Here is a 26162-nt window from a genome sequence, read left to right as displayed (position 1 = left end):
TGTTTGAGTACAGTTCTCCTGTTGCTGATGGGCCACAGCACCTCATGGATGCCCAGTCTTGAGTTGCTAGATCTGTTCAAAATCTATCCCATTTAGCACGGTGGCAGTGCAACACAACATGATGGAGGGTATCCTCAATGTGAAGGTGGGACTTTGTCTCCACAATGACTGTGTGGTGGTCACTCCTACCGCTACTGTCATGGACAGATGCATGTACCTTCAGGCAGGTTGGTGAGCATAAGGTCAAGTATGTTTTTCCCTCTTGTTGGTTCCCTCACCACCTGCTGCAGACCCAGTTTAGCAGCTATGTCCTTTAGGACTTGGCCAGCTTGATCAGCCATGGTGCTGCTGAGCCACTCTTGGTAATGGACATTGAAGTCCACCACCCAGAATACATTCTGCGCCCTTGCCAGCCTTAGTGCTTCCTCCAAGTGGTGTTCAACATGGAGGAGAACTGATTCATCAGCTGAGGGAGGGTAGTACGCGGTAATCTGTAGGAAGTTTCCTTGCCCATGTTTGACCTGATGCCATGAGACTTCATGGGGGCTGGAGTTGATGTTGAAGGCTCCCAGGGCAACTCCCTCCCAACTGTATACCACTATGGAGCCACCTCTGCTGGATCTGTCCTGCAGATGGGACAGGATATACCCACGGATGGTGTTGGTGGTGTCTGGGACATTATCTGTAAGGTATGATTCTGTGTCAGGCTGTTGCTTGACTAGTTTGTGAGACAGCTCCTCCAATTTTGGCACTAGCACCCAGATGTCAATAAAGAGTACTTTGCAGGGTCAATAGGGCTGAGTTTGTCGTTGTCATCCTGGTGCCTAGGTTGATGCTGGTTTCATTCGTTTTTTGAGACTTTGTAGCGGTTTGATACAACTGAGTGGCTTGCCAATTCAGAGGGCATTTAAGCATCAGCCACATTGTTGTGGGCCTGGAGTCACATGTAGTGCAGACCAGATAAGGACAGCAGTGTGCTTGCAGGCAAACAGGGGAAAGACCTCATCCTGAGTGAGACACAGCCAGAGTGAGTGTGGGCATTGGCAATTTGGTGCACAGTGGGAATTTGGTACATGGTGGAAGAGATGCTCTTTGCATTTTTTCTTTGCTATCCAACTTCTTAAATCTTCAGAGAGTGGTTTTGCCCTGCTGCAGCAGTAGAGGCTACTAGGGAAAGTAATGACTTGCAAATAGAGGGTAAGGTCGGCAAGTATTTACTACTTTTGTCGCTTATAGTTTAAGGTATTTTTGTGGTTTATAGTTTGTATATTCTGTAGTAACGAGGATCAGGAAAGAAGGGCCCTAGAGTAATTGATTTAAAAGGTTTAATTTAAAGGGATAAGTCATGGGAGGAGAGCTCAAAGCTGTGGTGTGCTTCTTGTGCTCTACGTGGGAAGCCGGGAACATTTCCAGTGCCAGGGACCAGCATGTGTGCAGGAAGTGTGTCCAGCTGCAGCTCCTGGAAGCCCGGGTTTCAGAGCTGGAACGACGGCTGGGGACACTGTGGAGCATCCGCGAGTCTGAGAACATCGTGGATAGCACGTTTAGAGAGGTGGTCACACCACAGCTGAAGGGACTTGAGGAAGGAAGGGAATGGGTGACCACCAGGCAGTCCAAGAGAAACAGGCAGATAGTTCAGGAGTCCCCTGGGGTCCCGCTCGCAAATCGGTATTCCATTTTGGAGGCTGATGAGGGCGCTGGTTCGTCTAGGGAGTGCAGACAGAGCCAAGCTTCTGGCACCATAAGCAGCCTGTCTGTACATGAGGAGAGGAAGAGAGGAAGACCAATAGTAATAGGGGATTCTACAGTCAGGGGAACAGATAGGTGCTACTGAGGCTGTCAACGTGACTCCGGGATGGTGTGTTGCCTCTCTGGTGCCAGGGTCTGGGATGCCACTGAACGGCTGCAAGGCATCCTGAAGGGGGAGAGTGATCAGGCAGTGGTCATGGTACATGTTGGTACCATTGACATAGGTAGAAAGAGGGATGAGGTCTTGCGTCAAAAATTCAGGGAGTTAGGCAGTAGAATCATAGAACTGTAGAATCGTAGAAAAGTTACAGCACAGAAGGAGGCCATTCAGCGCATCTTGTCCATGCAAGCCCGAGGACACCCAGGTGCCCTTTCTAATCCCACCTTCCTGCACTAGGCCCATAGCCCTGTGGTTTACAGCACTTTAGGTGCAGATCCAGGTACTTTTAAAAAGAGTTTAAAGTTTCTGCCTCTACCACCAACTTGGGCAGCGAACTCCAGACACCCACTACCCACTAAAAAAGTTCTTCCTCATGTCCCCCATACACCATCTGCCACTTATCTTGAATCTACGTCCCCTGGTTCTGGAATTCTCCATCAAGGGAAACAATTTTATCCTGTCTGCTCTATCCATTCCCCTCATAATTTTGTACACCTCAATCAAGTCACCTCTCAGCCTTCTTTGTTCTTAGGAAAATAACCCCAACCTATCCAATCTCTCCTCGTAACTACGCTTTTCTAACCCTGGCAACATTCTTGTAAACTTCCTCTGCACTCTCTCTAGAGCTATTACGTTCTTCCTGTAATGTGGTGACCAGAACTGCACACAGTACTCCAGTTGTGGCCTCACCAGTGTATTATACAATTCCAACATTATATCCTTACTTTTATATTCTATACCTCTGCCAATGAAGGAGAGCATTCCATATGCCTTCTTTACAACCTTGTCTACTTGAACTCCTGCCATCATGGACTTGTGTACTTGTACGCCAAGACCTCTCATTTCATCTACCCCCCTTAGTATATTCCCATTTATTTTGTAATCCCTGTAACTGTTTGACCTCCTTAAATGTATGACCTCACACTTCTCTATGTTAACATCCATCTGCCACTTTACAGCCCACTCCACCAACCCATCTATAGACTAAAAAGCAAGACCTCTCGGGTTGTAATCTCTGGTTTACTCCCAGTGACACGTGCTAGCGAGCTTAGAAATAGGAGAATAGCGCAGATGAATACTTGGCTTAAGAGTTGGTGCAGGAGGGAGTGTTTTAGACTCCTGGATCACTGGGACCGTTTCTGGGGAAGCTGGGACCTGTACAAGCGGGACGGTCTACATCTGAACCAGAGCGGGCGGGTTTGCTCGTGCTGTTGGGAGGAGTTTAAACTAATTCGGCAGGGAGGGGGGACACAGAATGTTAGCAGAATAGGGACACATCATAATACCGTAAAACAGTCAAGTCAGAGTGAGTACAGCTGCATTAAGTTTCAAGGGAGTAAGGCAAGGCTGGATTGCCTCTACTTTAATGCCAGGAGCATGACAGGTAAAACGGATGAGTTAAGAGTGAGGATTGACACGCGGAATTGTGATATAGTAGCCATCACGGTGACGTGGTTGAGGGATGGGCAGGATTGGTAGCTCAACATTCCGGGATATAGAATCTTCAGGCGATACAAGGGAAGGGGTAAAAGAGGAGGAGGCATTGCATTATTAGTTAAAGAGTCAGTTACTGCAGTAAGGAGAGATGATACCTTGGAGGGGACATGGAATGTAGCTTTGTGGGTAGAGCTTAGGAATAAAAAAGGGGCAGCCACATTGTTAGGTGTTTATTATAGACCCTCAGATAGTCAGTGGGAAATTGAGGAGCAAATATGTGCACAATTTGCGGAGGTGTGTAAAAACAATCACAATTGCGTAATTATATTGGGTGATTTCAACTTTCCCAACATTAATTGGGATAGACATAGTGTTAAGGGCATGGATGGAGTAGATTTCTTGAAATGTGTACAGGAGAACTTTTTAGGTCAATACGTAAAGGGTCTAACAAGGGATGGTGCAGTGCTGGACCTAATTCTGGGGAATGAAGCTGGACAGGTGGCTGAGGTGGTGATGGGGGAGCATTTTAGTGATAGCGACCACAACATGGTACAATTTAAGCTTGTTATGGACAAAGAAATAGACAAATTGAATAAAAAATTTTTGGATTGGGGGAGAGTGGATTTTAGTAAAATAAGGCAGGATCTAGCCAAGGTAGACTGGGAATAGCTACTTGTGGGGAAATCTACGGAGGAGCAGTGGGGGGTGTTCAGAAAGGAAATGGGGAGGCTACAGGTTCAACATGTTCCCTCTAGGGTGATAGGAAGGAGTAACAAGCCCAGAGAACCATGGATGACCAGGGATATTCAGGTTACGATGAGAAGGAAAAGAGAGGTTTTTAGCAGGTACAAGGGGAGCAAATCAGTGGAGGCATTAGTGGAGTACAGAAAGTGCAGGGTGGAGCATAAGAAAGCAATCAGGAGAGCAAAGAGGGGATATGAGAAAGCTCTGGCTAGTAAAAATAAGGAAAATCCCAAGATATTCTCTAAGTATATCAATGGGAAGAGGATAACCAGGGAAAGAGTAGGGTCCATTAGGGACCAAGGGGGCAATCTATGGGTGGAACCAGATGATATCGGTAGAGTGTTGAAAGCATACTTCACGTTCGTCTTCACCCAAGAGAATGAGGATGAAGGTATGGAACTCTGGGTGAGAGACTGCGAGGCTCTTGAGCAAATTGATACAGGGAGTGACAAGGTATTGGAGGCGTTGGCAGGTTTAGAAGTGGACAAATCTCCAGGTCCGGATGATTTGTGTCCTAGAGCTGAGGGAGGCAAGGAAGGAGATCTCAGAGGCTCTGACCCAAATTTTTAATTCCTCTCTGGCCACGGGGGAGGTGCCAGAAGACTGGAGAACAGTTAATGTGGTTCCACAATCTACGAAGGGTTGTAGAGATAAGCCAGGGAACACCAGGTCAGTGAGTCTCACATCAGTGGTAGGGAAACTATTGGAGAAAATTCTAAAGGAGAGAATCTACCTCCAATTGGAGAGGCAAGGTTTGATCAGGGATAGTCAGCACGGATTTGTCAGAAGGAGATCATGCCTAACAAATTTGACTGAATTTTTTGAGGAGGTCACCAAGAATGTAGATGAGGGTAGTGTAGTTGATGTAGTTGATATGGATTTCAGCAAAGCCTTTGACAAGGTTCCACATGGGAGACTTATAAAGAAGGCAAATACACATGGGATACAGGGTAATTTGATAAGGTGGATTCAAAATTGGCATAGTTGTAGGAAACAGAGGGTGATGGCAGAGGGATGCTTTAGTGTGAGGTGATACACTTTGGAAGGAGTAATTTGACAAGGAAGTTTTCAATGAACGGCATGACATTAGGAAGTTCTGAGGAGCAAAGGGACCTTGGCGTGTGTGTCCATCAATCTCTGAAGGTGGAGGGGCATTTTAGTGCTGCGGTGAAAAAGGCATATGGGACACTTGCCTTTATCAATCGAGGCATGGATTACAAAGCTAGGGAATCATGTTGGAGTTGTACAGAACCTTGGTGAGGCCACAGCTGGAGTACTGTGTGCAATTCTGGTTCCCACATTATAGGAAGGATGTGATTGCACTGGAGGGGGTGCAGAGCAGATTCACCAGGATGTTGCCTGGGATGAAACATTTAAGTTATGGAGAGAGGTTGGATAGACTTGTGTTGTTTTCGTTGGAGCAGAGAAGACTGAAGGGTGACCTGATTGAGGTATATAAGATTATGAGGGGCATGGACAGGGTGGATAGGGGGCAGCTGTTCCCCTTAGTTGAAGGGTCAGTCACAAGGGGACATAAGTTCAAGGTGAGGGGCAGGAGGTTTAGGTGGGATGTGAGGAAAAACTTTTTTACCCAGAGGGTGGTGACTGTCTGGAATGTGCTGTCTGGGAGGGTGGTGGAGGCGGGTTACCTCACATCCTTTAAAAAGTACCTGGATGAGCACTTGATACGTCATAACATTGAAGGCAATGGGCCAAATGCTGGTAAATGGGATTAAGTAGGTAGGTCAGGTGTTTCTCACGTCTTGGTGCAGACTTGATGGGCTGAAGGGCCTCTTCTGCACTCTGTGATTCACTTCTCAGATGGGTTTTTAACAACAATCTAGAATGGTTTCATGGTCATCATTAGGCTTTTAATTCCAGATTTTGATTGAATTCAAATTCTACCATCTGCTATGGTGGAATTCGAACCCAGGTCCCCAGAGGATTACCCTGGGTCTCTGGATTACTCATCCAGCAACAATACCACTGCGCCATTGCCTCCCCCTCATTTAACATTGTTACCCTATTCTCCAATGTGCTGCTCAAGAAAGCCATAGACCTTTGCATTGTTGCAATATATGATGGCGATCTAGACCTGCCACCATTGTGTGAATCATTGAACCCATGAACTCAGCAAGTTGCGCAGTTGAATTCAGTTTTAATGACACCATATATGCCCAAATAGATCGTATTGCCATGCGATCCCCTTTTGTCCCAGCTCTGGCAAACATCTTTGTTGGGTTTCACAAGAAATACGTCTTCAATGGAATGACACCTGACTTCCTACCCCCTTGCATAGTTCTGACATGTAGATGGTACGTTTGCGATATTTGAATCCGCAGTTGCATGTAAAAATTTCCTTACACATCTTAATGCGCTCCACCCTGAGCTCAAATTCACCTTTGACGTGGAGCAGTCAAGTGGGCTCCTTTCCCTTGACATGGTAGTTGCCCGGGGGCAGGTGAGGGGGCAGGTGGTGGTTCTCTACTACCGTTTACTGAAGCCTACCTTCACTGGTCAGTATGTGCATTGGGATTCCAACAGCTGCATGCCCTATAAGATTGGCCTTATCGGCAATGGTAAGGTATCTCAAAAATTTTAGCAACTGCTACTATGCATTGGCAACATGAGTAGTGTTCATCACTAACAGGATGCTGTTATCATTGGGGAGGCAGTGGCATTGTGGTATTGTCACTGGGCTGGTAATTCAGAGACCCAGGGTAATCCTCTGGGTACCCGGGTTCAAATCCCACTGCGGCAGATGGTGGAATTTGGATTCAATGTGCATCTTGAGTTAAAAGTCTAATGATGACCATAAAACGATTGTCATAAAAACCCATCTGGTTCACTAATGCCCTTTAGGGAAGGAAACCTTTCCTGGTCTGGCTTACATGTGACTCCAGATTGTGGTTGATTCTTATTACAAATGCCCTCTGAGCAAGGGCAATTAGGGATGGGCAATAAATGCTGGCCTAGCCAGTGACACCCACATCGCATGAATGAGTAAACAAAATCAAGCCAAAAAGACATTCTGTCTATCAAACAAATGATTAATGCAATGAATTTCAGTGCTGGTTGATGTGATGTGAGATATGTAGGCTGTACGTCCCATAGACTGGTGGATTGTATCAAACAGCAGTGCATTTTGGCTGTTCGCCAATTCAAGATTGCGATGTAGCTCACTGAGGCATGCTAGAAGCTGCATATATTAATACACAGAGCCCTACCCTTTGCAGACAGAAAGAACATGTGCACACTCATAGACTCATAGACATTTACAGCACAAAAAGAGGCCATCACTAATCCCATTTTCCAGTGCTTGGCCCATAGCCCTGGAGGCTATGGCAACGCAAGTGAATAAGTAAATACTTCTTAAATGTTACAAAGGTTTCTGACTCAACCATCCTTTCGGGCAATGAGTTCCAGACTCCCTCTGGGTGAAAAAACTCCCTTCTTAGCCTTCTACCTCTTACCTTAAATCTATGCCCCCTGGTTAGTGACCCCTCTACTGATGGAAAAAGTGCCTTCCTATCCACCTTATTTATGCCCCTCATAATCTTATACACCTCTATCAGGTCCCCTCTCAACCTTCACTGCTACAAGGAAAACAACCCCAGCCTATCCAATCTCTCCTCATAGCTCAGACTCTCCAGCCCAGGCAGCTTCCTGCTAAATCTCCTCTGCACCCTCTCCAGTATGGTCACATCCTTCCTATAATGTGGTGACCAGAACTGCACGCATTATTCCAGTTGTGGCCTAACCCGAGTTTTATGCAGTTCCAGCATAACCTCCCTGCTCTTGTATTCTGTGCCTTGGCTAATAAAGGCATGTACCCAATATGCCTTCTTAAGCACCTTTATCTACCTGCCCTGCTACCTTCAAGGATCTGAGGATATGCACACCAAGGTCCCTCTGATCTTCAGTACTTTCCAGGGTCCCACCATTCATAGTGTAATCCCTTGTCTTGTTAGCCCTCCCCAAGTGCATTACCTCACACTTTTCCGGGCTGAATTTTATTTGCCATTGCTCTGCCCACCTGACCAATCCATTGATATCCTCCTGCAGTTGACAACTATCCTCCTCACCATTTACCACCCTACCAATTTTTGTGTCATCCCCGAACTTCTTGATCATACCCCCTAAATCATTTATATACACCATAAACAGCAAGGGCCCCAGCACTGAGCCCTTCGGAACCCCACTGGAAACAGACTTCCAGTCACAGAAACATCCCTTTACCATCGCCCTCTGCATCCTGCCTTTCAGTCAATTTTGGATCCAATGTGCCACTTTGCCTTGGATCCCTTGGGCACTTACTTTCTTGACCTGTTGGCCATGAAGAACCTTAGCAAAGGCATCGCTAAAGTCCATGTAGACCACATCAAATGCATTACCCTCATCAACATTCCTGGTTACCTCCTCAAAATATTCGATCAAATTTGTCAAACACGACCTTCCCTTATCAAATCCATGCTGAGTGTCCCTGATTAATCCATGTCTCTCCAAGTGTAGATGTATCCTGTTCCTCAGAATTGTTTCTCGTAACTTCCCCACCACTGAGGTTAGACTGACTGGCCTGTAATTTCCTGGTCTATCCCTTCCTCCCTTTTTTAATAATGGGACAATGTTAGCAGTCCTCCAATCCTCTGCCACCGCAGTAATCACCAGAGAGGATTTGAAAATTACTGCCAAGGCCCTTGATATCTCTTCCTTGCCTCCCTCAACAGCCTGGGATACATTTCAACCGGGCCTGCAGATTTATCCACTTTTAAGGCCACTAAGACTGCCAGTACCTTCTCTCTATGTTAATTTCCCGTAATATTTATAGTCCTGCACCCTGATGTCTGTATCTATGTCATCCTTTTCCATTGTGAAGACCGGCGCAAAGTATTCATTGAGAACTGTACCCACATCTTCTGGGTCCACACACACACTACCTCTATGGTCCCTAATTGGCCCAACTCTTTTCCCATTTATTCTCTTGCTCTTAAAAAATTTTTAAAAACCCTTTGGGTTTTCCTTTATTCTATCCACCAATGCTTTCTCATGCTCTCTCTTAGCTTTCCTAATTTCCTTTTTAAGTTCCCTCCTGCACTTTTTATACTCTTCTAAGAACTCTGTTGTATTGAGTCCTCGGTATCTGCCATAAGCTTCTCTTTTTTTCTTAATTCTAACCTTATGTCCCTTGACATCCAGGTTTTTCCAGACTTGGTCCCCTTCTTTGTCTTTACGGGAAAACCTGTACTCTTGCTATTTCCTCCTTGAATGCCTCCCACTGCTCTGAACCAGTTTTATCTGCGAGTAGCTGCTCCCAGTCCACTTGGGCCAAATCGTATCTCGCCTTAGTAAAATTAGCCTTTCCCCAGTTTAGAACTTTTATTCCAACCTTATCCTTTTCCATAACTATCCTAAATCTAACTGAGTTATGGTCACTATCTCCAAAATGCTCCTCTGCTGATACGCCTTCCACCTGCCTGGGCTCATTTCCTAATATTAGGTCCAGAACTGCCCCTTGTTGAGCTTTCTACGTACTGGCTAAAAAAGCTGTCCTGGATGCAACTTAAGAATTTTGCTCCCCTCCCTACCTTGCACACTAAAACTATTCCAGTTGATATTTGGGTAGTTAAAATCCCCTACTATTACTGCCTTTTGTTCTTACACGTCTCTGAAACTTGATTACGTATTTAATCCCCTATCTCTCTCTGACTGTTCGGGGGCCTGTAGTACATACCTAACAATGCATTTTCCACTTTTCTGTTTTTTACTTCTACCCAAATGGCCTCATTTGATGATCCTTCCAAGATATCATCCCTCCTCACTGCTTTAATCAATTCCTTAATCAATATTGCGACCCCCTTCTCTTTTATCCCATCTCTCTGTCTCGTCTGAATACCCTATAACCAGGAATGTTGAGCTGCCAATCCTGCCCTTTTAGCCAAGTCTTGGCCATAGGTGTGATATCATACTCCCATGTGCCTATCTGTGCCCTCAGCTCATCTGTCTTATTCCTCAGGCTCCTTGCATTAAAATATTTTCCATTTGGCCTTGCTAAACTCACTTCTTTCTTATCTAGCCTAAGCTTCCTTTGCCTTCCAGACTCACTTACTAGTGTTTTAACTTTTAATTCCATCTCAGCTTCTCTCCCCCTGAACTACTTTTCAAGATCTCATCCCCCTGCCAATTCAGTTTTAATCCACCTAACTGCAGTAGCAATCCTCCCTGAAAGGATGTTGGCCCCGTTCCTGTTCAGATGTAACCCATCAACCTTGTACAGGTCCCACCTCCCCCAGAAATGGTCTCAATGCCCCAGGAATCTAAAGCCCTCCGTTCTGCACCATTTCTCCATCCACTCATTCACCTGCTCTATCCTTCTGTTCCTATACTTACTACTGTGTGACATCGAGAGTAATCCAGAGATTACTACCTTTGAAGTCATGCTTTCCAATTTCCTACCTAACTCCCCAAAGTCTGCTTGCAGGACCTTATTTCTCTTTCTTACCACGTCATTGATCCCAACATGGACCATGGCCTCTGGCATTTCCCACATTACGCAGGATGTGCAAATCAAGGGACTGAGCTTCTCAGAAGTAACTAAATAGAATATGGACCCTTAGCTTTTATTTTATCCTTACTCCTACTTGTGTATAGACGAGATGCTAGATCCTCTAGATAGACTAGATCCTCTAGATGCTGCTGACTGCCTGTCCCAGGTTTCACCTCTCACACTCTCCTCACGCTTCTCTTCCTCTCCCTCTTGTTGCTCTTTTAGCCCCAGCTGTTCTCGCTGACTCTCGGAGCGCTCTCTCTCTCTCTCTCTCTATCTGTCTGTCCGCGCTTTTATGCCTCGCTGTTCTTTCTGACTCTTGGAGTGAACTCCCACTCTCTCCCTCTATCTCTCTCTGCCTCCGCACTTTTATCTCCAGCTGTTCTCACCGACTCTCGGAGTGAACTCCCGCTCTCTCTCCCTCTCTCTTTGCACCTTTATCCCCGGTTGTTCTCGCCGACTCTCAGAGTGAACACACACTGCATCTTTCTCAACTAAACGAAATTGGCGACTGCCATTCTCTGGTTCTTTCCCCAGGGCAATCAATACCTTGGCTAATGAGAGTCAACCTGCCTGGTTTGAATTTAAACAAAGCTTAGCAGCTAACTGTTAGTCATCAGTTAACTGGTGCATTCTCCATGGCAACGCCTCTATCAGTCTGAGTCCACTTGCCAGACAATCAGCACTCTCTTCTCTATCAGTATAAATTGTTATTCTTTTTACATTTGATATCCTTGTGAATTGTCCTGATGAGTGCAAGATGAAAAGCTTCAACAACATGTCTTTTTGCAGGAATACTCAAGTTCTGTACCACCAAACGATCATTAGTATTCTGCTTTTTTATTTTTCCTACCAAATTGGATAACTTCACACTTTGTCACATTGTATTCCATTTGCCATGTTCTTGTCCACTCACCCAAACTCCTAAAGCTAAGCTAGCAGTAAGTCAAAGTTATTTAGTGGGCTCCTGGGCCAATTAAAATAAAAGTTAAAGGAACCTTCAGCCATTTTATGAATGACCTCCATCAGCTCCTTTAAGAACTGCTGGCTGGCTACTCAATACCAGTTTAAGTGGACAGAGAATGCACAGCACATGCTCTGCCTATTTGTATATCAAAATTGCAACTTTTTATTTTATTCATTCATCGGATGTGGCCAGCATTTATTGCCCATCCCTGATTGCCCTTGAGAATGTGGTGGTGAGCTGCGTTCTTGAGCTGCTGCAGTCCATAAGGTGTAGGTACACCCACAGTGCTGTTAGGGAGGGAGTTCCAGGATTTTGACCCAGCTACAGTGAAGGAGTGACGACGATATTTTGGGATCCTCTGTACATCATTGGAATCTAATTTGCATATTCCAAGTGGTCTTCCACCTTAAATAATGGGGAGATGGTGTAGACAGAAGAATCCTAAGAAATTACTCTTATGGGGCTTATGCTTGCTCTGCATGCTAATAGTAACAGAAAAGATGTACAACTGAGGTATTACAGAAGTGACCATTAACAATACTAGTGACTAGTTCTATGAATTGAGATTTTTTTTAAAGAATTCTGTATTTTAAGATCATATATTACTTATGTTGGGATGTTCATTATTTGTGTGCACGTCTATATTGAAAATCATAATATAAGCACTTAAAAATATATTTAACTTTCCAGAGTAGACATTGATTGTAACCGTTTTGATTTGAGGATCTCCATAGAATTTAAAATATTTCAACAGTCTATCTATTTTTCAAGCTTAGCTGAACCCCTGGGTTTCTGGAATCCTGTTAGATCATATCTTTGCACTTTACTCTAGCTCCCCGAAAAGTTCCACCGCATCCCCCAGTCAACCCTGTGGTGAAAGAGAAAACAGAAACATCTGTCACTTTGGCTTGGTCTCTCCCTCAAGATGTGCCACCTGCCCCTGTCACAGGATACATAATAGAAAAAAAGAAAGTGGGAAGCAATACCTGGACAAGGTGTCACACTACAGACAAGATAACGGCACAAGAATTCACAGTGAGTGGCTTGCCAGAAGGAGCTAATTATCAGTTTAGAATTAGTTCTGTAAACAACTTCACCCAGAGCACCTACCTAGAAGTCCCAGGAACATTTCATTTTGGTGAGTACCAATGCTTTGACAAAACTTTTAAAAAGTACCTTTCTCTTACTTCATGTATCTTTAATTTGTCATCTTACTGTTTATTGGAGATTTATTTCTGTTCTTATCTCTGTCCTTTAATTCAAAAATGAACTTTAGTTTTGTTCTACTGGTTGGCATAATTTGCACCAGGTAACTGTTAATTTTACCTTTTGTCTGCCAGAAGATTCTCAGGAGGTCAGGCTGATTTACTGCCCATATCAACCATCTATCTCATTTCTGTCCCATCACAGAATCCAACTGTGTTTTGAACAATTCCACTGTTTTAGCTGCTACTACCCTATATGGAAAAACATTCTGAAAGTTGCCATATTGTTCCTCCTCATAAGTATTTATAATGTGTAAATTGGCCATTTCCATGGGCGAAATTTAATGCCTCCCCCCCCCGAGGCAAGTTTAGAGGTGGTGGGGCCATTTGATCAGCAGGAAGGCACAGGGTGGGGACCCCTTTGTCTTCCCGACTCCCCCTAGACAAACTCTGGGCATGAAGAGTGGTGCAGGATGGTCTTTCTGTGCCCAGAGGCCAATTAAGGTGGCTCCGTAACGGCTTTATCGTTCCACTGCAGATATTCAACCTGCAGAGAGTGGAGGACTTGACATCCAGGGAGGCTGCCTAACAAACAAAATTGGATTTGTTAACAGCCTTGTGAGGGAGCAGGGAGCATCCCCTGCACTAGCTTCCGATTCCTCTCTCCTCCCTTGCCAGTCTTTCACAACCCCATCCTGCTCACACTCAACTCTGTCTGGGGTTCCATGCCGGATCCTTCCTGTAGACCCCAGGGTAATACAGGCAGTGTGCACCGCTATTAATGGCGCTGCTGATCCTGGAGAGCTGCCAGCCTTTGATTGGCTGGCAGCCCTTGGGTGTGGGATTTTTGATCTGTTGGAGGCTTAATTGCGTGGGAGACCTGATGCTGTCAGGTGACTGCCAGGTTACCTTGTAATTGCATCGGGCCCACTGAAGAGAAGTGACGCAGGGCTCCCATCGGTTTTCCAAGCTGTGTGCAAGACCCAGTTGCACTCATTAAATTTTATCCCATGTTTTTCCTCAGTTCCTGCTTTCCTGTTTTACTTTGAAGCAATAGTCTGATCTACCTTTATCTTATTAATTTAATTACACCATTTGAATATGCCTTTCTTTTAACGGCCTTTCTTTTAGATTAAACATGTTGTCTCATATCTAATAAACAGACCCAGGTCCCTCTGGATGCAAACATTTCCCAATCTCTTACCATTCAAAAAATATTCTTCCTTTTATTTTTCCTACCAAAGTGGACAACTTCACACTTCACCACATTATATTCCATCTGCCATGTTCTTATCCACTAATTTAAACTTCCCAAATCCCAAGTTCTAATCCTTGCAGTATCTCTAGTTGATGAAGCCTGCCAACCTGAAATTGTCCTGTTTCATCCTACTTTCTATCTGTTAACTAATCCTCAGTCCATGTTAGCAAATCTCAAGATCTTCAATTTTGTGTAATAATTTTGAATATTTCTTGAAAATCTAAATACACTATGTTCACTGGTTCTCCTTTACCTACCCTGCTAGTTACAACCCCGAAAAATTCTTAACAATTTGTCCAACACAAATTCCCTTTTAAAAATCCGTGTTAACTCTGCCCAGTTATTATTTTCCAAGTGCCCTGTTATCATTTCCCTAATAATAGATTCTAGCATCTACCTATTACTGAAGTCAGGCTAACTGGCCTATAGTTCTGACAAAAGGTCATTGACCTGAAATGTTAACTCTCTTTTTCTCTCCATAAATGCTGTCAGACCTGTTTAGTCTTTCCACCATTTTCTATTTTTATTTCCAATTTTCCAGAATCGTTTTTGTAATTTAGTGGCCTGCAGTTTCCTGTTTTCTCTGTTCCTCACTTCTTGAATATTGGGTTTATGTTTGTTACCTTCCAATTCACTGGAACTATTCTACAATCTAGGGAATTCTGAAAGATCAAAACCAGGGAATTCACTATCTCCTTTAGCCCCCTATTTTAAAAACCTAGGATGTAGATTATCAGGTCCAGGGGATTTGTCACCTTTTGGCCCCATTCAATTTTCCAGTGCTATTTCTTTAAGTTCCTGATTCTGACTAGACCCTTTTGGGGTGGGGGATGGTACAAGTCATTTAGACCATCAACACAAAATGGCCTTGGAGTAAATTCGCAGCCGATTTTTCACCATGCTTGACCTTTCACTGAACTTCACAGAATTATAGCTCAAATTTTTTTTGGAGGCTTATTCCTTGGCCTCACTGTCGATTTTACTTATTAAATATCTTGGCAATATTTTCCAAGTTAATGGAAAATGAGAAGTGGCATGGTGAAAAATCTTAGAGTTTATCCATTCTTTGCTGATGACCGCATTGTACACACATCAGTTTTCTTCAGAATGCATTATCTCGGTTCTTAATCTCCCGCATCTTATGGATAAAGCACAAGTGCTTGAATTCCTCCAAGATCTTAAGTCATATAATCAAAGTGTGTAATAGTCCCAGATTTGCACAAAGTGCGGTAGCAAGCGGGAAAAAGGACATTTTACCTGCTGGCTGCAATGCAGGGTTTTTGCACCGTATTGTCCCATTCCAGGCATGTCTAACTTCATTAATAGTGCATTCCCCGGAAACACACCGGATCGCTGGCAGGGCAGCCTCTGATTCGCCCTTCATCTCAGACCTTCAGTAATACGGGCACCATATTTAAAGGGTGCCTCTGCACAGAGCTGGCGATCTCTAAGGGATCGGAAGCTTCTGCAAAGTCAAGGATGCCAGAGGTGTTTTGTGCCTTCATGAAGATGGCATCCTCCTGGATACACTTGTGTGTGGAGGCTTGTGAGAGCCCACACAGATGCTGCCTCCAAGTTTAGTGAGCCTCCCTTGGGTGCTGACTGGGAGCAGTGGAGGCTCGCTGTGAAGTCCTCTACCCCCGCTGTGGAGAAGACCAGCAAGCAAGGTTACCAATCCAGCATGGGAGGCAATGGCAGCGGTGGCCAGCGTCAAGGCCTGCATAAGAGGACAGCCACCCAGTGCTGAAAAGGGGTGAATGATCTCCTCTGTTCTGCCAAGGTAAGTTGCACTTCTTGTCACTCTCAACTCACAAACCCACAAATTCATCACACATCCATAGGGATCTCACTCACTGCCAGTTCAAGGGACATCACCATTCATTCTCTCAAACACACCTTCATGCGCCCTGCGGATCATGTCCTCATCCTGTCCGTGGCACCTCTCACCACCCACATATGCCAGGCATCCTTCTCAACTGGCCTAGCAGATGTCCTGCTTACACTCTCTTCATCTGTCTTCATGCAGGACAAGTTGGCAAACAACAAAAGGGAGAGGATAGTGGAGGCGTTATTGGTGATCTTTCAGGAATCAGTGGAGTCAGGGAGGGTCCCAGAGGACTGGAAAATGGTTAATGTAATCCCCCTTGTTTAAGAAGGGAGTGAGGCAAAGGACGGGAAATTACAGGCCGATTAGCCTGACCTCGGTCGTTGGTAAGATTTTAGAGTCCATTATTAAGGATGAGATTTCAGAATACTTGGAAGTGCATAAAATAGGGCAAAGTCAGCATGGTTTCATCAATGAGAGGCCATGCCTGACAAATCTGTTAGAATTCTTTGAGGAGGTAGCAAGTAGGTTAGACAAAGGAAAGCCAATGGATGTTATCTACTTGGACTTCCAGAAGGCCTTTGACAAGGTGCCGCATAGGAGGCTGCTCAGTAAGATAAGAGCCCATGGCGTAAGAGGCAAGGTACTAGCATGGATAGAAGATTGGCTGTCTGGCAGGAGGCAGAGAGTGGGGATAAGAGGGTCCTTCTCAGGATGGCAGCCGGTGACTAGTGGAGTTCCGCAGGGGTCAGTGTTGGGACCACAACTTTTCACTTTATACATTAATGATCTAGATGAAGGAACTGAGGGCATCCTGGCTAAGTTTGCAGATACAAAGATAGGTGGAGGGACAGATAGTATTGAGGAGGTGTGGAGGCTGCAGAAGGATTTGGACAGATTAGGAGAATGGGCAAAGAAGTGGCAGATGGAATACAACATGGGGAAGTGTGAGATCATGCACTTTGGTAGGAAGAATAGAGGTATAGACTATTTTCTAAATGGGGAGAGAATTCAGAAATCTGGAGTGCAAAGGGACTTGGGAATCCTAGTCCAGGATTCTCTTAAGTTGCAGGATGAGTTGGTAGTTAGGAAGGCAAATGCAATGTTGGCATTTATTTCGAGAGGACTAGAATATAAAAGCAGGGATGTGCTGCTGAGGCTTTATAAGGTTCTGGTCAGACCACATTTAGAATATTATGCACAATTTTGGGCCCTGTATCTCAGGAAGGATGTGCTGGCCTGGAGAGGGTCCAGAGGAGGTTCACGAGAACGATCCCAGGAATGAAAGGCTTAACATATGAGGAACATTTGAGGACTCTGGGTCTATACTCAATAGAGTTTGGAAGGATGAGGGGGGATCTGATTGAAACTTTCAGAATACTGAAAGGCCTGGATAGAGTGGATGTGGGGAAGATGTTTCCATTAGTAGGAGAGACTAGGACCCGAGGGCACAGCTTCAGAGTAAAGGGAAGACTTTTTAGAACAGAGATGAGGAGAAACTTCTTTAGCCAGATAGTGGTGAATCTATGGAATTCATTGCCACGGAAGGCTGTGGAGGTCAGGTCATTGAGTGTATTTAAGACTGAGATAGATAGGTTCCTGTTTGGTAAGGGGATCAAAGGTTACGGGGAGAAGGCGGGAGAATGGGGTTGAGAAACTTATCAGCCATGATTGAATGGTGGAGCAGACTCGATGGGCTGAATGGCCTAATTTCTGCTCCTATATCTTATGGTCTAGGACACACACAGGTAGAGGAATCCCCAAAATCAAGGACTTAAAAAAAGACATTGAAAATAGACTCATCCAACTGGTCGGCGATGATCTGTACATTTACTGTGCTGAAGATGAGGTCGGCGGTGCTGAACCAAGTGAGGATCCAGCAGTGCAACATCTATCAGACAATCAGACTGTGAGTCAGTTACCCTGTTTGGCAGTCTCCTGTCATGCACTTTCATCTCTTCTAGCTTTTGCAGGCACATCTGAGAAGCAGACGACAGTGTCCATGAGTCAGGTCCTTGAATTGAGCCCCGAAGACAAATGGGAAGAAGAATCTGATGACGCACCCTAATTGAAGGCATGTCATAGCACCCACCTACACCCTATACCAGTGCAGAGACACACACCTCGGTGGGACCTAGTTCGAGAGGAGCCTTGTGGTCACAATCTAGTGAGCACATCGCACTATCTGAACCACAGCAGGTGGTGGCAGGGACAACCTAGGTTTCTGGCACTCAAGTACTGCGGGAGGTCAGAAATCTGCTGAGTCTGAATCAGATGAGGAGCCTCTGGACTCAGCCATTCCTCAGTTGCTGAAGCTGCAAATGCAAGTTCGGAAACATCAGGAAGGGATGTCCACTGCACTCCTCAGATTGCAAGACATGATGGAGGAGTTTTTTTTTTATTTGTTCATAGGAGTGGGCTACGCTGGCTGGGCCAGCATTTATTGTCCATCTTTGGTTGCCCTTGAGAAGGTGGTGGTGGTGAGCTGCCTTCTTGAACCGCAGCAGTCCATGTGGTGTAGGTACACCCACAATGCTGTCAGGAAGGGAGTTCCAGGATTTTGACCCTGCGACAGTTACTGAACAGCAATATATTTCCAGGTCAGGATGGTGAGTGACTTGGAGGGGAACTTCCAGGTGATGTTCCCCTCTATCTGCTGCCCTTGTCCTTCTAGGTGATAGTGGTCGTGGGTTTGGAAGGTGCTGTCGAAGGAACCTTGTTGAATTCCTGCAGTGCACCTTGTAGATAGTACACATTGCTGCTACTGTGCATCGGTGGTGGAGGGAGTGAATGTTTGTGGATGTGATGCCAATCAAAAGGACTGCTTTGTCCTGGACGGTGTCAGCTTCCTCAGTGTTATAGGAGCTGCACTCATCCAGGCAAGTGGGGAGTATTCCATCACACTCCTAACTTGTGCCTTGTAGATAGTGGACAGGCTTTGGGGAGTCAGGAGACGAGTTACTTGTCGCATGATTCCTAACCTCTGACCTGCTGCTGTAGCCACAGTATTTATATGTCTAGTCTAGTTCAGTTTCTGGTCAATGGTAACCCCCAGGGTGTTGATAGTGCGGGATTCAGTGATGGTAATGCCATCGTCAACATCAAGGGGCGATGGTTGGATTCTCTCTTGTTGGAGATGGTCATTGCCTGACACTTGTGTGGCGCGAATGTTACTTGCCATTTGTCAGCCCAAGCCTGGATATTTTCAAGGTCTTGCTGCATTTTGACATGGACTGCTTCAGTATCTGAGGAGTCGCGAATGGTGCAGAACATTGTGCAATCATCAGTGAACATCCTCACTTCTGACCTTATGATGGAAGGAAGGTCATTGTTGAAGCAGCTGAAGGTGAGGACACCGCCCTGAGGAACTCCTGCAGTGACGTCCTGAAACTGAGATGACTGACCTCCAACAACCACAACCATCTTCCTTTGTGCTAGGTATGAGTCCATCGTCTTCAGTCTGAGGTGATAGTGCCGGCATGCCAACGCCCCGAAGTCAACACTGGTAGGATGGCGGCTGCCTTGGAGATGTGAGTCGAGGATAACGGTTCTGCACTGCTACGCAGACTCAACTCGATCAACTGGACACCATAGTTGGCCTCCAACAGTGTTAATGCGAGAGCGGTGTGGAGCAGCTTATCCCTCTTCAGTTTCCCTTTCTCCTCAAGGTGTCCTCAGTGGTCCTCAGGGAGTCACAGGGAGGAGGATCAGCTGGTGCACACTGTGGGGCCATCCACCCAGGTGACTCAGAGTGTCCAGCCCATCCGAATCCCCTCTTCCTGTGACCCCAGCAGCTCTAGCTCCACAGGCTGAGGAGGATGCCACTGCCACACATCAGGACCCCGTAAGCTGGCCATGGCCTCAAGGTCTAGGCCCTCCAGAGTATGCCCACCAAGGTTATCTCCACCTCCGTTGTGGATGTCTTGAGAGCACCATAATATAGTGGCAGGGATTGAAGGTTAAAAAGATGTAATTGCACAGCCTGAGAATGGGTGTTAATCACGTGTACTTAATGTTCACTGTTGTACATAAACTCCCAATAATGTCTTCTTGCCTCTGGCTCCTTGTTAGGATGAGCAATGTTTGTATCACTCAGATATGAAACCTTGGTCCATGCACAAGATAAAGGCAGGTGTCTCAGTCCAGGGCCTCTTCCCTGTGCAGTGTGTAACCTTCAGACCTAAGTGATGGTCTGACTTCACACTCCTTGGACACTTCACTGATGCCTGCACCTCAATGGTGCTCGTCATTGGTGCCAAAATGTTGTGGGTAGGTATCACAGAGTTCTGTCATTCTTTCTGTGTCCTCTCAGCACCTTTTGAGGAGGCTCCCCATCTCTTCAGCATCTGTGACCAGTGATACTGTGCTCCTGAAGAGGTCAGATGCTGAAGGCTGACAAAGGATCAGGTGCATTTAACGTTTCACGGTTGCATCTCCATGATATGACCCTGATCATAGAGCGCAAGCGAAGTGTCCTCAGCCAGACAGGTGCCAGACATTCACGAAGGCAATGTGAGGAACAAATGGAGTGCCCTCACTGCATGTCGTTATTATCATCCTTCTGGAATCTAGCGACTTTTAGGGCCTCCACTGCATCTCCATGATATGAGCCTGGACACTGAGGATATGTGTACTGCCATCAGCTACACAGGAGTCAAAGTTTCATAGATGGAAGGTGAGGATGTCAGGACTACCCTCACTGCACCTCGTCATCCTCTTCCATGAATCTTGTGGCTACAAGGGCCTCCCGAGCGCACCTGCATCGTCTGGCCAGTGCGATGGCCTTATCGCTGGCATCCTCACCTTCAAGGACCTGATAATCATCATCCCCTGTGATGTCCTCCTCGCTAGAAGATAGTTGCAGCTCCTCCATTTCCTCCTCAACCGGGTGCTCCTCCCCCCCATTAAAGCACCTGGTTGTGGAGCATGCAGCAAGCGACAGTGATGCGTGACACCCTTTGGAGTCTGTATTGCAGTGCTCCACCAGACCTGTCGAGGCACTGAAACCTCATTTTCAAAATTTCTGTTGTTTGCTGCACCAAATTCCGGTTGGTGTCATGACGTTATACCGTCACTCTGCTGCAGTTTCAGGCTGCATCGCTCATCAGTCACGTCCTCTGTGGGTAGCCCTTGTCCCCGAGGAGCAAACCCTGCAGCCTCTCTGGACCCTGAAAGATTTAAAGGATCTGAGATTTCTAAGGATGTAGGAGCCATGAATGCTACCTGGGAATTGTGCACAGACATGTAGGATGTGTTTGTGGTGGTTGCACACCAGCTAAACATTCAGCGAGTGAAAGTCCTTGCGATTGACATAGTTGACACGCCACGTGAGTGTAATCGATGACACCTTGCACCTGTGGAAAACGTGAGATCTGCGCAAATCCCTGCGCTCTTGCTTCCTGGCTTTTCTGATCCTGTTTTGTGCCTTCACGAAGATGGCATCCGTGACCTCCTGGATACACTTGTGCGTGGAGGCTTGTGAGAGCCCACACAGATCATCTGTGGAGTCCTGGAAGGAGCTGGTGTAACAATTGTGCGCCGTGGTCACTTTCATGGCCGCTGGCAGTGGATGCCCTCCATGTGCTATTAAACAAGGTGTTAAATCCTGCAGTGATTGGCATATGTGACCGACCGGTTCCCTAGACATGCGCCGTCTTTGGCAACACTGGTTCTCTGTCATCTGCAGGAATTACAAGCACCATCTATAAACCCTGGGGCTAGCGAGGCACCTACAAGTGACGGCTCGCTGTGGATCTTCATCTGCATGCGCAGCATACTCTACTGCCCCTTCACCTTGAAGGAGGTGCTCCTCTGTTTGCGGAGCCGGGCATATCCACCACTCTATTCTTTTTTTTCTGGTCTCTGTAAGCTGTGAGGCATACCACTAAATCAATGATGCTGATGTTCTCCTCCTGCAGGATCAAAGAGAGAGATGTGTGGGTTAGCATAGGTATTCTAAGAACCTCTCTTGGTTAAGTCTGAAGGCCACTTCATGCATACATGAGAGTGCAGGCCACCATTTGGATGGCCAATGTGTAGTGCACTCAACAGCTGTCCGAAACCCCACCCACCTCTGCCCCACTCCACTTGATTGATTGACGACAGCTTCGGCCACTGGACTGCATGCTGTGCTCTCAGCTCAGGCTATGCAATCTCCTAATCTGGACTGCAAGGCTGCGCTGTTAGCTTCAACCATATTGGATAATGGTCCAAACCTTAATAAAGACATTGCAAGGGGCTGTGAGTGCCTCCACTAGTGACTGCTGCATGGCCACCTTTTGCAACGTGATTGTGCAACCTGCACAATTGGCTACTTGCTCTGCTGCCCACTAAAACGTACATTAATTTGCAGTCTGTGCTCGAGGGGTGAAAAACTCTGGATCATTTGGTGGCATTTTCATGCTTTTGTGTTGCTTGAATGGGCAGAAATACTTCAGAGGCTCGATTCCAAGCATGTCAATGGAACTGCAGCTGAAAGGTCTCAGCTGCGGAAGAATGCTCACTTTTGACAAACTTTTCTAAGTGCATGGACTCTTCCCTCACCATCCCTCTGTCCCTCTTCCCACACTCCCTGGCATGTGCTTGCGTATTTCCTTCAGTCTGTGCTGCCTTGCCCTGGTACCGCACTGAAAGCCAGCCAGGAAAAACAACTTGCCTGTGCTCCCTGTGAGTGCACGGTGGCTCTTCCTTGATGTCCTACGGGCGATGTTCGTAAGCGTTGCACAAGGTTGTGTGCACTCACCTCCGAGTTCCCCTCAAAAAATTCAGGTAGCCAGATGCGTACCTTTTAAAGGCAGTCGTGAAGCACGCCATTTTGAAGTCATGCCGACGTGGGCAGTAAATTTGAGGTGAGGGGATGATTCTGGCGAGCAGGGCTTATAATTAGATGCAAATGTATTAAAATGACATACCTGGCAGGAAATGCCACCTGCCATTGATGGGTGGAGTGGATGATTGCAAACTGATTTCACAATGGCATAAAACTAATTTTTGGCCTTTGCGTCATATTGTCCCCGTCCCACGCACCATGATGCCCGATGCCAACGGATCGGAAAAATTCAGGCAAAATCTTAGGTAGATTTACTACTTCAAATTAAGGAAATGGAAATTGGGTGATTTTTAAATTGGGTAGCCAGTCTAAAATCGCAGATTTCTGTTCTGTTAGCAAGATGAAAATCAAATTCCTGTTCTTTGATTCCTTATGTTTTTATGCACATCCAACCAACAGCTGCAATTTTGTGCCTAGAAATTGTGCGGTGTTTATAGAAAACACTGGCATTCCAACAGAGGTGTGGAGTGGATTGAAAAAAAAGGGGAAGAATCCAGACGTGCCCGAGTCTCTCACATTTTGCCCTGCTCGTAATTTTTTTCTAGTAAGTTGGGAAGGGCAGACCTTCTGCAAATGCCCCTTCCTTACAACATTGACGCAATTTTGGAACATGATTGTGGATGTTTGCAGGTTGCTTTGGAAATTTTTTTAATATTCATTCACAGGATGTGGGCTTCACTGGCTGGGCCAGCATTTATTGCCTATCCTTAGTCGCCCCTGAGAACATGAGCTGCCTTCTTGAACTGCTGCAGCCCATGTGGTGTAAGCACACCCACAGTGCTGTTGGGAAGGGAGTTCCAGGATTTTGACCCAGCGATAGTGAAGGAACAGCAATTTATTTCCAAGTCAGGATGGTGAGTGACTTGGAGGTGGTTTTCCCATCTAACTACTGCCCTTGTCCTTCTAAATGGTAGTGGTCATGGGTTTGGAAGGTGCTGTTGAAGGAGCATTGGTGAATTCCTGCCGTGCATCATGTAGATGGCACACGCTGCTACTACTGTGCATCAGTGGTGGAGGGAGTGAATGTTTGTGGATGTGGTGCCAGTCAAACAGGCTGCTTTGTCCTGGTTGGTGTCAAGCTTCCTGAGTGTTGTAGGAGCTGCACTCATCCAGGGAAGTGCGGAGCATTCCATCGCACTCCTGAATTGTGCCTTGTAGATAGTGGACAGGCTTTGGGGACTCAGGAGGTGAGTTACTTGTCACAGGATTCCTATCCTCTGACCTGCTCTTGTAGCCACAATATTTATATAGCTAGTCCAGTTCAGTTTCTGGTCAATGGTAACCCCCAGGATGTTGATAGTGGGAGATTCAGTGATTGTAATGTCATTGAACATCAAGGGATATGGTTAGATCCTCTCTTGTTGGAAACAGTCATTGCCTGACATTTGTGTGGTGCAAATGTTACTTGCCACTTGTCAGCCCAAGCCTGGATATTGTCCAGGCCTTGCTGCATTTTGACATGAACTGATTCAGTATCTGAGGAGCCGCAAATGGTGCTGAACATTGTGCAATCATTGGCGAACATCCCCACTTTTGACCTTATGATGGAAGGAAGGTCATTGATGAAGCAGTTGAAGATGGTTGGGCTGAAAACACAACCCTGAGGACCTCCTGCAGTGATGTCCTGGAGCTGAGATGAGTGACCTCCAACAACCACAACCATCTTCCTTTGTGCTAGGTATGACTCCAACCAGCAGAGAGTTTTCCCCCGATTCCCATTGACTCCAGTTTTGCTAGGGCTCCTTGATCCCACACTTGGTCAAATGCTGCCTTGATGTTAAAGGCAGTCACCCTCTCCTCACCTCAGGAGTTCGACTCTTTTGTCCATGTTTGAACCAAGGCTGTAATGAGGTCAGGAGCTGAGTGGCCCTGGTGGAACCCAAACTGGGCGTAGTGAGCAGTTAATTGTTAAGCAAGTGCCACTTGATAGCACTGTTGATGAACCCTTCCATTACTTTACAGATGATCAAGAGTAGACTGATGGGGTGGTAATAGGCTGGGTTGGATTTGTCCTTTTTGTGTACAGGACATACCTGGGCAATTTTCCACAAATCCAGGTAGATGCCAATGTTATAGCTGTACTGGAACTGCTTAGCTCGGGGCGCGACAAGTCTTCAATACTATTGCCGGAATGTTATCAGGGCCCATAGCCTTTGCAATATCTAGCGCCTCAGCCGTTTCTTGATATCATGTGGAGTGAATTGAATTGGCTGAGGGCTGACATCCGTGATGCTGGGGACTTCCGGAGGATGGATCGTCCACTCGGCACTTCTGGCTGAAGATTGTTGCAAATGCTTCAGCCTTATCTTTTGCACTAATGTGCTGGGCTCCTCCATCATTGAGGATGGGGGTATTTGTGGAGCCTCCTCCTCCAGTGAGTTGTTTAATTGCCCATCACCATTCATGACTGGATGTGGCAGGACTGCACAGCTTAGGTCTGATCCGTTGGCTGTGGAATCGCTTAGCTCTGTCCATCACTTGCTGCTTATGCTGTTTGACATGCAAGTAGTCGTGTTTTATAGCTTCACCAATTTGACACCTCATTTTTTTTTAGGTATGCCTGGTGCTGCTCCTAGCATGTACCCTTACACTCTTCATTGAACCAGTGTTGATCCCTTGGCTTGGTGATAATGGTAGAGTGGGGGATTGGCCGGTCTATGAGGTTGCAGATTGTGTTCAAGTAGAATTCTGCTGCTGCTGATGGCCCACAGCACCTCATGGATGCCCTGTGTTGAGTTGCTAGATCTGTTTGAAATCTATCCCATTTAGCACAGTGTTAGTGCCACACAACACGATGGAGAGTATCCTCAATGTAATGGCAGGACTTGGTCTCCATAACGACTGTGAGGTGGTCGCTCCTACCAGAGATGGCACGGATATTGGTACTGGTGTTGAAAACAAGTAAAGCATCATTCTGGGCTGATCTTAGAGAGATTAACTGCTGTAAGATTGTGTGCATAACAACATTGGAGTCATCAACTGATTTAAAGGTGCTGCATTCAGTTTTTGGCCCATCTAACCTGTGGCTTCCCCTCTATTTATGTTGTGTGGGTGCTCCTTTTTTGCCAGTGCTTGGAGGGGCACTTGCCCCTGTTATGTTTGTAATCCTGCCCCAGCTGACTGACCATTTAAATATGAATTACTGAAGTCATGTGAAGGATTTGTGAAGTCATTTAAAAGTTACCAAAATCAAGGATAGGATTGCCCGTAATAAAATAATTTCACACTATGTTCAAAAAGGAAAATTCATTAAAACATCGATTGAGACAAAATAGAACCAATAACGTTTGCAAATCATGATACTGTATAGGATTTGGCCATCTATCATTATTGATTCTTATTAGTGTCGGTAGTTTATTATTTGCTCCTTTAGCAAGAGTTATCAATACAACAATTTAAACTTGTTTGAATGTCATAGCTGACGCTAAATTGCATATTTCATTC

General features: G+C 45.9%; 1 protein-coding gene across 6 annotated transcripts in view; it reads left to right on the top strand.

Moving 5' to 3' along the window:
• Positions 1–26162, top strand: part of obscnb (obscurin, cytoskeletal calmodulin and titin-interacting RhoGEF b) — a 625157-nt gene that overhangs the window by 49340 nt on the left and 549655 nt on the right. For all 6 annotated transcript variants that reach the window (XM_041184481.1, XM_041184479.1, XM_041184482.1 and 3 more), the window contains exon 4: positions 12434–12739. In XM_041184481.1, coding sequence (XP_041040415.1) covers positions 12434–12739 — 306 coding nt within the window. The remainder of the gene's footprint in view (positions 1–12433; positions 12740–26162) is intronic.

The sequence above is a fragment of the Carcharodon carcharias genome, chromosome 3 (assembly GCF_017639515.1).
Source record: "Carcharodon carcharias isolate sCarCar2 chromosome 3, sCarCar2.pri, whole genome shotgun sequence".
In the NCBI taxonomy this organism is placed as follows: domain Eukaryota; kingdom Metazoa; phylum Chordata; class Chondrichthyes; order Lamniformes; family Lamnidae; genus Carcharodon; species Carcharodon carcharias.
Note: the sequence above shows the minus strand (reverse complement) of the source record. Positions and strands in the feature narration are given on the sequence as shown.